The 13,578-nt window shown below is 52.9% G+C and overlaps 1 protein-coding gene across 4 annotated transcripts in view; it reads right to left on the bottom strand.

Moving 5' to 3' along the window:
• Window positions 1-12,865, bottom strand: part of CTIF (cap binding complex dependent translation initiation factor) — a 148,602-nt gene extending 135,737 nt beyond the window's left edge. The window contains exons 1-2 of one of the 4 annotated variants that reach the window (XM_077171337.1): window positions 12,843-12,865; window positions 11,613-11,705 (exon numbers count right to left, since the gene is read on the bottom strand). In XM_077171337.1, coding sequence (XP_077027452.1) covers window positions 11,613-11,618 — 6 coding nt within the window. In that variant the 5' untranslated portion in view covers window positions 11,619-11,705; window positions 12,843-12,865. Of the gene's footprint in view, window positions 1-10,741; window positions 10,901-11,612; window positions 11,706-12,842 lie in introns of those variants that run through there. The other 3 variants (XM_077171336.1, XM_077171339.1, XM_077171338.1) reach the window with 3 other exon arrangements.
• Between the last annotated feature and the right edge of the window lie 713 nt (window positions 12,866-13,578).

Genomic DNA, 13,578 nt, shown 5'->3' with positions numbered 1-13,578 from the left:
TGGCTCCCAGTGCCAGAGGGCAGGCACAGATTTTGGGCTCTTGGCAATTAGGAATTGCTGGCTGGGAGGGTGGGCAGGCCCTGGCCCAGGGTGCCCAGAGCAGCTGTGGCTGTCCCTGGATCCTTGGCAGTGCCCAAGGCCAGGTTGGATGGGATTTGGAGCAGCCTGGGAAGTTGTCCCTGCCCATGGCAGGGAATCGAACTCGATGATATTAAGGTGCTTCCCACCTAAACCATTCCACAACTGTATGATCCTCTGAATTCACTGAGTACTTCGGGATGTAATTACTCCACTGAGTGACTGATCCAAGTTAAACCCAACCTTCACACAAGAATAGCATCCTACAGACTCAACTGTTTCCTGTGTGCTTCATGCAACCATGAAGTGCCTACACTCACTACAGTTCACTAGCCAAAAACCAGCAGCCCCCACTAAATATACACAAATAATTTTCCATATTCCTAGGTCATGCAGATGATGTCATGCACAGTGTTGACCTTCAGCCTCCAAACTCCCCTCATTAACATCCTGACCAATGCTCTCATTTGGTTATGTGCTCTGACCTGCCTTCCAGCACATTAAAAAAGACTTACTACAGTTCCCTCTGTACTTTTAATCAAAGCTCACCTCTTTTTTTGTTAAAATAATTGGCTAATCAAACCCATTGCTTCCAAGCTGACATTCCTCCTAATGCTTTAATCAATAGACAGAGATGTTCAGAAGGCAGCTAATATGGCCTAAGGCAGAGCACAGGATGCTGTGAGGACAGGTTCTTGATGTGGCTGGACTTCTTAAAAGAGGAGAAAAAAGATAGATGAACACAAGCAAGTCTAAACCCAAGAGGGGTTACTGGAGTATTTCTAGATGATGACCACCTTTGTCCTTCCCAGCACCACCCTCACCACCACACAAATATTCATTTTTGATGCCAGACTTCCTTGTGTTATAAAGCAAAGCAGTAAGTGATGCATGCTGGAACTCCCCCAGCAGATCAAAATTGCTGTTAGGGTTTGAGTATCTGATTTGGGAGCAGAGTGGTAAGATTCTAGGGGGCTTGGGAGTTTCATCTCCTTTTTATTTTCCCTTCTGCCCTTTAGAAAGAAGCAGAGCTATGCTGGCTTTCAGAGTAGAAGAATAATTAACCCAAAACTAATGCACTTGTTTTTTATACACGGGACACCAGAATGCCTGGTATCACTTAGAGTGGCAGATGATTTATTGGCTTCCTTGCAGAGCAGCAGTGTCTGAAAGCCCTGTGGAGAGCAGAGCAGGCAGTGTGTCCTCCCTGGTATTTAGCAGCCGTTTCAGCCCTGCCATGAAAGGCAAGCTGGCAGCAGTCCTGCATGGAGCCGTGTCACCACCCATCCATCACCCACCCTCACCCCGCCCACCATCACCCAGGCGAGCAGGGCATCCTCCAGCAGTGCCAGCAGCACAGCCTGAGCCACCTCCCCTCCTGGGAAGAGCCCATGACATCACATTCCATCATTTTTTTAACAGTATGACCAGGCCAGCCCTCGAAATTCCATTTGGCTGGCCCTTCCTCCACAGATGTCCGCACGGACAAGGAGCAGACAGGAGACCTGGAGCTGCCGCAGGTCTGGCAGCACGGCCTGCCCGCTGCTTCACTCTGCCCCTGGCACAGGGAAAGATCCTGCTGAGGGCTCATCCTTCCCCACCGTGCCCTTCCCTGCCGGAGTGAGGCGGGAATGCTCCTGCTGAATGAAGCCAGCGTAACTGGAGGTGCTCAAGGAAAAACTCGAAAAGCCAGCAAGGGATGACTCTGCAAATCAGAGTGGGGGGAAAGGCTGAGTCACTTCCTCCCCCACAGCCCTGAATAGAGAAGAGCGTAAGGAAAATCATTCTCTGAGCTGACAAAAAAGGAAGAGAATTCCCGGTGTAAAAAAAAAAAAAAAAAAAAAAAAAAAAAAAAAAAAAAATTAAAAAAACCCAAAAATCAAAGTGCACATACTGACAGCAGAAGGGAGAGGGACAGAAGAGGCAGCCTCCTGCTGCAGCTGTAATGGGAACAACAGCAGCGAGGGGCAGAACACCATCATCCCTGGTTCCTCTGGGAACTGGAAGCTCACTAATCACTTTTAACAGCATCTCCAGCTCCAAGGCAAGCTCATGGACCATGGCTGATGCTGAAAAGCCACTGCAATGCTGCCTCATCTTCTCCAGACGATGCTCCCAGCCATGACCTCAGTCCTGATGGGAAACTGTGCTGAGCCTGGCAAGTGTCTGAGCAAGCTTCTGGGGCAGAATTTACCCACACCTCAGCCTGCAAGGACTGTGTGAGCTTGTAGATGATAACATGTGGAACATCACTATCAGGAGAAGTCATAGTATAACACCTGATGAGGAGAGGAGAGGAGAGGAGAGGAGAGGAGAGGAGAGGAGAGGAGAGGAGAGGAGAGGAGAGGAGAGGAGAGGAGAGGAGAGGAGAGGAGAGGAGAGGAGAGGAGAGGAGAGGAGAGGAGAGGAGAGGAGAGGAGAGGAGAGGAGAGGAGAGGAGAGGAGAGGAGAGGAGAGGAGAGGAGAGGAGAGGAGAGGAGAGGAGAGGAGAGGAGATGGTTTGGGTAGGGAGGAACCTTTAAAAGTTATCTAGCATCATCCCAGCACACCCTCCCTGGCAGCATCCCTACAGCCAACTCCTCCTTTCCCATGATGAAAATGATTTGGTTTATTTCCTTAAATGAATTGTAGTGAATTACTAAGGTAATTTACTTAAGAATTAACCAACCTTCTTGCACCCAGACAGACATTATTTAAGTTTACGACTGATGCAGCCTCTCCTTGAAGACAAGAAAGAATTTACATTTCTCTTTTCTACCCTCTTTCTTACAGCCTGTAAATTCTTATCTCCAAAATATGCCCTCCTCTGTCAAATTTGGCTGATATTAGATATTAAAAAAGGTTCTGGAGGAATAGCAAGTGACAGTTAGTCTGAGTGCATAAGCCTCATTTCTGCTCATTGGAAAAAAAAAAAAAGCAGGCATAAAAACAGGAGAGACGCTTCAAAGTGATTGCAGTCGATAAATGAATCTTTCACCCTATGTGACAAAAATATATCTATCAAAAAAAAAAAGTGAAGCAAGTGCTTTTTCTCAAAATCAATTTTGAGAAAAACAATGTGTGCTCTGCAGATGCTCCAAAATGCAGGATGGGGAGAGGACCAGTGCCCTGAGGTGAATCTTGGCACTAAGAGCATCCTGGCAGGGAGGGATGCTGCGGCTCTGCTGACACTCCACGGGGCTGTGATGTCCTGCCCATGACTGATGCTGCTCTGAGCACCTGCAAAGGCAGGAAAAACACTCATCTGGCTGTGCCTGGCTAGCACAGGGATGGACAGAGCAGGGATGCAGGGAGAGATGGAAAACTCAGCATCCACCACAAGAGCTTTCCAGAAGTGTGTGTTTCATTGCAGAGCTGCTGTCAGGGTGTGAGAAACTGCTGATCTCAAAAGAACAGGAAAAAGCTGGGAGAGAAAGCTGTCCACCACCTCAGCACAGCCTTCAACCACACCTGTGGCCTCCTCCTCCTTTAAAGGCATCTGCAGACATCACGGCCAGGACCCTGAAAACTTCACCTGGTTCATCTCCTCACTCGCAAGGATGAAAGGTGCACATGGCAAGAAAAATGCAGAAATCATTTCCCAAAGCACCCCCCGAGCCTCCATATCCTCCTGTAAAACCTCCTGCTGCAAAAATTACTGCTGCAAATTTCACGATCACCAGCCCAGCTTCCTAAGCCAAAGGAAAATAAAATCAAAGACACCTCCAAGGTGATCGTCTGGCTGGGAAGAAACATTCCCTGGATCAACAATATGCCCTGATTTAAGGGAATACAATTCCCGTGGGTTCAGGCATACACTCCTCTCTCCTCTTGCTGTGCAAAGCAAACACCTTCTTAAACACAAAACATTGTTATTAACCTCCAGCTGACAATCACAGCACAACCACAACCCTTCCTGCTTCCTTTTCTTCTCTTGCTGAGACACACATCATGGTATTTTTGATGACATGTAATTAAAATGCTCCCTGGCTTCACTGCAGTTGGACACGGCGCCCAGGAGTCCTCTAGCCCCAGGGGATTTGCTTCTGGATGGGTAATACAGCGAAATGCAGCACCCAAAAACAAACCAGCATTTAGCCTGGAGAAAAGGAGGCTCAGAAGGGACATCCTCACTCTCCAAAATTCCCTGACAGGAGGGTGAAGCCAGGTGGGGGCCAGACAAGTCTTCCAGGTGATAAGTGACATGACGGAGGACAAGGGCTCAAGCTGCACCAGAGGAAGTTGAAATTGGGTATTGGGAAAAAGTCATCCACTGAAAGGGTGGTCAGGCACTGGCACAGGCTGCCCAGGGCAGTGGTGGAGTCCCCATTCCAAGAAGTGTTCCAAAAGCATGTGGATGTAGCACTTGAGGACATGGTTTGGTAGTGAACATGGTAGTGAACATGGTGGTACTGGATTGATGATTGGATTTGGTGCTCTTAGTAGTATTTCCCAACCTTAGTGATTCTGATTCCATGATTTGCAGATGATGATTCCATGATTCCAGACTACTGCTTTGGGCTGGCTGGCTGGACCTAGACTACACCACACACCTGCCAGTGACTGGAGCACACACTTCTATACAGGATGAAAACACCCTTTAAAATTTACTCCAGTTTAACTCCTGCAAAAATCCCTGACTAACAAACACCAAGGAGTGCTTCTGCAGACACTGCCATCCTTCAAGGATACCTGCAGAAGCTGCTGGCCCCAAAATGACATCCCCATGGACCACATATGAGGAGGAGCAGCTCACAGCCACAGGTGAGCCCAGCCTCTGCGAAGCTGCCCCAGCCCCAGGCTCACCCAAGGCTGCTCCACCCAAAACCAGCTCCATGTCACTCACAAAGCTTTGGCTTCACAAGAGAGGTGCTCAAAGCTGGGGACAGCCAAGACTCCTGAAACACCTGCAGGGCATTTCTGTTGTAGCTCAAAAGCACTGTGGCAGCACAGATAGACTTGTGAGATTTAATCAAATTATGTGAAAAACTCAGGGTCACAACTGCTTATTTCATGGAAACACAGAATCCTAGAATGGTTTGGGTTGGAAGACACCTTAAAGACCATCTGGTTCCACCCCTGCCATGGCAGGGACACCTTCCACTGTCCCAGGCTGCTCCAAGCCCTGTCCAACCTGGCCTTGGACACTGCCAGGGATCCAGGGGCAGCCCCAGCTGCTCTGGGCACCCTGGGCCAGGGCCTCAGCACCCTGACTGAGAAGAGTTTTCTCCTAACATCCAACCCAAATCTACCACCTTTCAGCTTAAAGCCATTGCCCCTTGCCCTATCACCTGGCAGCAGACCATCCCAACAGTAATTTGGGGGGGGTTTATGGGGTGAGATCCCCAACATATGGTATGGCACAGCTGATGTGAGGGACCCTCCTGTGCCACAGCCTCCCAAGACACTCCTCCCATGCCAACCCAACTACTCGTGTCCCAAGCCAGCAGCCACCTAACACAACTGGCAACAGCTCGGTTGTGAACACCAGCTTCTCCCAAGGTCCTGGTGAATGCCAGCCAAGCAACACAGCTCCTGCAGGATTTCAAGAGTTCAAAAGCATTTTTCAGAACTAATTATGAACCCTGGTAATTGCAATTGCATTGCAGGTGCCTGGGCAAGCAAGCTGGTGGCAGCTGTGTGTCTCCCAGTAGCTTCTGCTCTGGTGCAGGGCAGGCTCCAGGGGTGGTGAAGCCTCTCCAGAGTGGAACAGCCTGTACAAATCAGTCCCAGAGAGCTGAGCCTGCTCCCAAAGGAGGGAGAAGTTCGTTGTTTTTTGTTTTTGGTTGTTTTTTTTTTTTTTTGTATTAAGGCCAATTGCAGTGGGTTGACCTTGGCTGGAATCCAGGCAATCACCAAAGCAGATCTCTCACTCCCCTCCACAGCTGGACAGGGGAGAGAAAATAGAGCAAGAGGGTGATGAGTTGAGATAAGGACTGTGAGAGATCCCTCATCAAATCCCATCATGGGCAAAACAGACTTGAATTTGCAATATTAATTGAATCTATTAACAACAGAATAAGAGCAGGATAATGACAAGTAAAATAAATCTTTACAACACCTTACCCTCACCCCTCCCTCCTTCCCAGCTCTACCTCCTCCCTCAGTGCTGCAGGGAGACAGGAATGAGGGTTATGACCAGCTCAGAACAAGATGTTCCTGACACTGCTCAGGGAGAGAAGTCAGCGGGAGAGAAGTCAGAGTCCTTCCCCTGCTCCAGTGTGGGGTCCCTCCCACAGGAGACAGTTCTACATGAACTTCCCCAGTGTGAGTCCATCCCATGGGCAACAATTCCCCATGATCTGCTGCAACATGGATCACTCTTCCATGGGGTGCAGTCCTTCAGGGACAGGCTGCTCCAGCATGGGTTCCCCCCTGGGGTCATAAGTCCTCCCAGTGCACCTGCCCTAGCATCAGCTCCTGTTTCCACAGATCAGCATATCCCTGCCAGGACCCTGTTCCAGCATGGGCTTCCCAGGGATCACAGCCTCTCTCAGGCATTCCCTGCTCTGGCGTGGGCTCCTCCAGGGGCTGCAGGTGCATCTCTGCATCCCCACACCCTCTGCGGGCTGCAGGGGAATCTCAGCTCTGGTGCCTGGAGCAGCTCCTGCCCCTCCTCCTGTGCTGAGCCTGGTGTCTGCAGAGTTGTTCCTCTCACCTGTTCTCACCTCACTCCTCTCTGGCCACAATTACAACTGCCAGTGACTGGCAACCATTTCATTTTCTTCTTAAATCTGTTATCCCAGAGATGTCACAATCATTCCTGATGGGCTTGGCCTTGGGGTCTGTCCTGGAGCTGGCTGGACCCTGGTAGCTCCCCCTATTACAAAAACCTGGCCATGCAAACCCAACAGACCCATTCCAACCCCAGGAGAGAAATAAGAAGCCACGTGCATCCTCAGGCACTGTGACACCAGGGGTTGGGGACACCACAGAGCCACCCAGCCCTGCTCTCCATCCCAGGGACAGCCCCACCACATCCATGCTACCCCACCCATATCCTTTCCCATCCTGGTGGAAATGCAGATGTTTTCCACCACCACCGCACCCCCTGCATGGATGCAGCCGGGCTGGGGAAGGAGATGAAGCTGAGCCAGCTGCCACAGAGGAGACGCCCTCGATAAATGTCTGCACGTTATGAAATACACCTGCAGCAGGTTCCTGGCCGACAGGTGTGGCAGGACTGGTCCTGCAGAGATGGCACAGGCAGAGGTTTGGCTCTGTCACCACAGGTTCTCCCACCACCTCAGAAACCAAGTTCTTCTTCTCCTGGACCACACTGCTACGTGTCTCGGGGACAAGGAGGCTGAGGGTTGTGTGTGCAGGACAGGAGACAGGAGCAGTGCCCTTTCTGGAGTGAGCACAAGGCTGCTCCCAACCATCCTGGGGTGCCTAAAATCTCAGTGTCCCATAGACTGCCTGAGAGGACTCTCCAAGAGCTAACTCAAAGCAGAAAAGCCTCAAATCTATTGATTTTCCATCATAAGTTTTCTGCAATCCATCCCTGATAGAGGCACCACCTCCCATTCCTGGCCACTGCTGAGCTACCTCTGCACTTCAGAATGACAATGACAATGCAAAATCCAGCAAGCCAAGACTGACCATGGCACAGCTCAAGGCAGATGTGAAAGAAACAAAACCTCTCATTTCAGCAGGGAAGCTTAAATGCAGCAAAGTTTTAAGAACATCCAATGTTGCTCCCATTTCAGTCTGAACTGAGGGGGAAACACGCTTCTCTCAGGATCACCAGGAAGGCATCTACGTTGTAAGTGAATACATACATATGTATGCAAAAATGTATATAAATAAATAAAAATAAAATAGCCAGAGTCTCAAACAAACAGAGGATGATTGGTTGGCTACAGTAGCCCTTCATTTCAGAGGACACAGTAATCTGCTAATTATCCTCAAGTGGCAGAACTGCCCCTTCTCCGAGGAGTTTCACAACATCCCGAGGCATTTATGGAGATTACTCAACCAGAAGCCTCAACACTTCCAATCTTCTGCTGTCCTTTCCCCAACCTGATCATAGCCCAAACAGAGCAGCAAACTGTTAGCTCTGAAACTTAACAATGGTGTAACATAAATGTCTTAACACTTCTGCCAAAGTGAAAAACAGTGCAATCATTGATGATATTTAACTACTCCATGAGAGCATAATGGAAGAATGTTAAATGTGTCTCAAACACCTCTGAAAAAGCTGCCCCCAGCTTCCACAGAAAACACAGGGTCTTGTTATACTTTTAGCTACAGCTCCTCACAAATACACAGGACCCCAAAGACTCAACTGAGCAGTAAGAACATGAAATTAAATTAGGTTCAGAGGGGTTTTCTTGCTGCTTTGCAGAGATCTGTGGGTAAAATCTCAACCAGTGACAGCTACCACAATTTCAGACCCTTCCTTCTGGGGAAAAACCAAGTGAGAGCAAGGATGGCTGCAAGGAGAAACAGGAGAGAGACACAAATTGGGAAAGGAGGGGAGAGTCAACACAGCAAAATTTGTCCTCACCAGGAGATCACAGAATTAACTCAACCATGCAGTTCACCCCAACATGAGGTACCCCAGAGAGCAAAAAGAGTATTGTTATCCTCATTCAAAATCAAGTGCTGAAGAAGAGACTTGTGGAGATAAAGCCCAGCATCCCACCATCCTCCCTTCCACAGACTGGATGCAGGGCTCACATCCATCAAGCATGTATCCATGCTTTGCATTCCGTTTTTCATGGCTGTCAGGAACCCTCCATAGACCATTCCCACGCCATTTGTGGATCAGGCTGACTCAGCCATGGAAACAAACCCAGCCAAGCCCCTCAGGTACCTCAGCCCTCTTCCAAATGGCATCACAAAGGCAGGGCTGGAGTTCAGTTCATCTCCACAAATTCTCTCCAGTCTTTCATGTAGCTAGGTGCTGGGCTTCACCCCCCAGATCACCTAAGACAAGTTGCTTCCCTGCATCACCTTCACCTGCAGCAGCATCCAACTGCAGCTCCTCTGCTTTAAAAGCAACCTGAGGTCTTATAAATGATAAAAAAAAAAAAAAATGCACAGCCTGAGCTTCCCGAAACAGCCACTGCTCGTCTGTGCCAAAGACAACACACTCAGTGCAGGGCAACCACAGCCTACAAATCTTACCCAAGGCTTGAGGGGATAAAATGCAGCACAAGGTTTTGCTCTTGAACCTTGGGCTCAGCAATGGCAGAGAAAAGCCTTTATGAGACTCACAGGGAAAAATAATGTTGGACACAACAGAATGGCTGTTTCCACTCACTGGAGACAAGGTGTGAATATTTGCTAGTCAAGGTCACATAAATCATAAGCAGAATAGGAGGGTCCCTCCTCCATCCTGTGTGGCACCCCTCTGCCACAATGTGGATGCTCAGATGGTGGTCCACCATCAAAAAGCCTTCCTAGGTTTTGTAGAGAAGGGACTATCAAATGATCTGGTCTTATTTTGGCATCTTTGTACTGAAAGAAACAATGTGGAAGCTCAGACTGTCTTCTGCTTCCTCCCATCTCTTCAATTTCTGTTAATGAGGCTGTGATTTTAAGCTTCATCCCATACCTGCCTCAGTGGTGGAGAAAGAGCAGGGTGGATTGCTGGAGAAGGAATGAACGTGGCACCCGTGGGCACGTGGAAATGGCCCATTTGAAGGAAGCACCCAGGTTCTGGGGCACTGAGAAACAGCACCTGCCCCTTTCCAACCTAATGGCATTGCTGCTTCGTCCACTGTGGGATCTCACGGGTGGGAATCTCACCCCTTCCAGAGAAGCCTGACCCAGGGAATGGCCCCGGGAGGTGAAGCTTAGTTTCATTCTATGGAAAAACCACTCCAAGGACTGAGTTTTGAGGCACGGGGAGGCCAGTGACACCCAGCAACTGTGCCCCCAGCGTCCAGCATTGCTGGGGGCAGCTGCGGCAAAAAAACATCCCACGACTGCCGGCTGCTCCGCTGCCACAGCATCTGTTGTCCCCTACTGTCACCCACCACGGCCCCCGAGACCACGTGCAGCCAGAGTGACTCTGCAGGAAAACGATAACCGTAAAACGACAACAAAACCGGGTCTCTGGCGAGCCCTCCTCGCTCGCTACACCCGGACCCAGCCCGGGGGCCGCTCCTCCCGCGGGGTGGGCGCCGACCCCAGCCGGGACCATCCCAGGGGAGCCCGCGGGGATGCTCGGCGGGCACCTTTGTGCGGCGGTGCCGCCGTGCGGGCTCTGCCGCCGGCTCTGCCGCCGCGGGGCCGCCGATGGCCGCGGCTGCTGCGGCGGGGACGCGATGGGCTCCCCGCGCTTCTGCCCACGGGGGGCTCGCCCGGGGCGGGGCTGGGGGGCAGCCCTGCCCTTCTCCGGCCATACGGAGCGGCCGGGAAGCTTCCAGAGGCGGGGAGCGCACCCGAACCCAGCCCCGGAGCTCTCCGCCGGGAGCGCCGCATCCCGGCGGGGCCCCACGGCCACGCACGGGCTGTCACCGAGCGGGGGGGACCCCCCCGGGGCGAGGCCGCCGCGACACCGCCAGCACCGAGACCTGCCCAGAAACCGGCTCCATCGGCGGCACGACCCCAACCCCCCCGCGGGGTTCGCGTCTTTCCGAGGGAGACAAAAGCCGGGATGCGCTCCCCCCGCCGCCCCCCTTCGCTCCCCCCCGGCCGGTGCTGTGTCACGTCCCCCCCGGGCCACGCTTACCGTGCGGGGCCGGGCGCGGTCAGTGCCCCGCTGAGGGGGTCATGGGCGCGGCGCGGGGCGCGGGGGGCGCGGGGGGCTCCGGGGGCGCCGCCCGGGAGGACGCTCCGGCTCCGGCTCCGGCTCGGCAGAGGGACGGGCCGGGGCGGCGGGCAGTGACGCGCCGCGCTCCGCCCGCGGCCCGCGCCGGCCCTGACGGGAGATGTAGTCCGGGGCTGCGGCCTGCCCGCCGCGGGGGGGCCGCACGGCGGGCAGCGGACGGGGACACCCCGAGTGCCGCAGCCCCGCGCCTCTGACAGGAACTTCCCGGACCCCGCAGCCTCGGGATCCGGCAGGGACCCCCCGGACCCTCCCACCCCCGGGATCTGACAGGGACCTCTCGCCTCTTGCACCGCCGGGCTCCGAGGGAGACTCCCATATCCCGCGAGCCGGGCTTTGACCGGGACCGCCCGGACCCTGCAATCCCGGGAAGTGACTGAGATCCGGGAGTCCCGCACCCCGGGGATCTGACAGGGAGGACTCCCCCGATCTGGGACTCCGGATTCTGACAGGGACCTTCCGCACCCCTCACCCCGCAGGGATCTGCTGGTCCCACACCCCGGGCCCTCACAGAGATCCCCGCATCCACCCCTTCGGGGGCCTGACAGGAACCTCTTGATCCCACAGCCCCGGGATGTGACCGGAGACCCCTGTGTCCTGCACGCCGGGGATCTGGCGGGGAACTCCCAGATGCCCAAACCCTGGGACCCTCAGCCACCGAGACCCATACCCTGCAGGGCTGGTGAGAGACCAGCCTGGCTCAGAGCAGCCTTTGGGGCGGTGTTAACCCACCCAAGACAGCGCCAGGAACAAACACTGACTCGCGTGTCCTCACCTGCATCCATCGGGATTCAGTTCAGAGCTGCAATGGTCTCCTCAGGACAAAGCAGCATCCAGCTGGGCTTCAAGGAGCGAGGGTCAAACTGGGCTGAAGAGAAGGAGACTGCAAGTGTTTCACAGACTCACAGAACGCTTTGGGTGGGAAGGACCTTAAGATCATCCAGTCCCACCCCCTGCCATGGGCAGGGACACCTTCCACTGTCCCAGGCTGCTCCAAGCCCCATCCAGCCTGGCCTGGGACACTGCCAGGGATCCAGGGGCAGCCACAGCTGCTCTGGGCACCCTGGGCCAGGGCCTGCCCACCCTCCCAGCCAGCAATTCCTAATTGCCAAGAGCCCAAAATCTGTGCCTGCCCTCTGGCCCTGGGAGCCATTGCCTGGCTGCTGTCCCTGCAGGCCTTGTCCCCAGTCCCTGGGCAGCTCTGCTGGAGCCCCTGGAGGCCCTGGCAGGGGCTCTGAGGTGTCCCTGGAGCCTTCTCTTGTGCAGCCCAACAGCCCCAGCTGTGCCAGGCTGGCTCCAGAGCAGAGGGGCTCCAGCCCTGGCAGCAGCTCCGTGGCCTCCTCTGCCCTGGCTGCAGCAGCTCCAGCTCCTTGTGCTGCTGGAGCCAGGGCTGGGGCAGCTCTGCAGGTGGGCTCTCACCTGAGCCCAGGGGCACAGGGGCAGGATCCCCCCTGCCCTGCTGCCCACGCTGGGGCTCAGCCCAGGGCAGGGGGTTCAGGCTGGGGCAGGTCCAGCTCTCACTCACAACACCTTCTCCCTTTTCCCAGGGCTGCTCCCTCAATCCATTCTCCAGCCAGTCTGTGTTTGTGCCTGGGATTGCTCTAACCCACATGGAGGACCTTGTGTTTGGCCATGCTTAATTTCATGAGGTTTGCACAGGCCCATTTCTGAAGCTTGCCAAGATCTCTGTGCATGGCAGATAAACCAAGTGTTTCTATAAAAACACACAAAATTCTGAGACAGGAAATGTGAAAACCGGAATTTAAGCACCTTTTAAACATCTCTCTAGTCCACTGGAGCCCTTCAACTCTGGTGCTCAAAGCCACCCAGAAATGTTCCTACAAGCAATTTAAACCACTTTCTGCTTACCACACCAGGCTCTCAAAAGCACCCACCCAACAATCATCTCCCTTTTCTTTTGGTCTGGGTTGTATTCGAGAGGTTAACTTTATTTCTAACCATGGATTCTTTGTTGCTCCCTGTCTGGTTCTACCGTCACACTTACCTGGATAAATGGATCACGTTAATGAACATCAACGCAAGGACTGCAGCCATAAATTCACCAGAATTGCTGGCCTCTGAAGCAACCTTAATTCTACTTTGACAGCAAAATCGGATTCCAAAGATCTCTCTCCCTGCTGTGCTTTATTTTGGGCCTTATCGTTTGCTGGGCAGGTTGTCATGACAACCTGATATTCACCGGAGGGTGGCTGTAATTGGGAGAGCACATTGTTAATTTAGCTCCAGATTCTTTTTATTTTGTTGTATTTTAAGCAAAGGGGGACTGCCTAGATTTTCATATTTTTATCTATGATCATACTATGGTTTAATTATTAATCTGAGTGCCAATAGCATCTCTCCAGTGACGGCTGAGCTGCAGAGCTCACCAGGGCAGAAAACGGCTCTGCCCACATCCTTTTTCCCCAGCTCATCTCCTCACGCAGCCTCCCCACATCTCCTCCAGCCCTCAAGCCCCTAAACCAAGAGCCCCCAGGCCCAGGATTTCACAGGGATGCTCCTGCTGTATGGGGGAGAAAAAAAGGTGTGACTATTCTTGTGTTAATGCTTATTTTTTGGAATTCCGGTGTCAGCTTTAACCTGAAAACAATTCATCTCAGATAGTTATTTAGAGCAACTCGCTCTCTGCAGAGAACACCAGCCCATAATATTAACATTTTGGCATGTGGAAATCCAGCTCCTGGATGGGAACAGCAGGTCCTGGCTCCATGTGCTGGGACCTC

This window comes from Agelaius phoeniceus, chromosome Z, assembly GCF_051311805.1.
Source record: "Agelaius phoeniceus isolate bAgePho1 chromosome Z, bAgePho1.hap1, whole genome shotgun sequence".
Classification (NCBI taxonomy): Eukaryota; Metazoa; Chordata; class Aves; order Passeriformes; family Icteridae; genus Agelaius; species Agelaius phoeniceus.
Note: the sequence above shows the minus strand (reverse complement) of the source record. Positions and strands in the feature narration are given on the sequence as shown.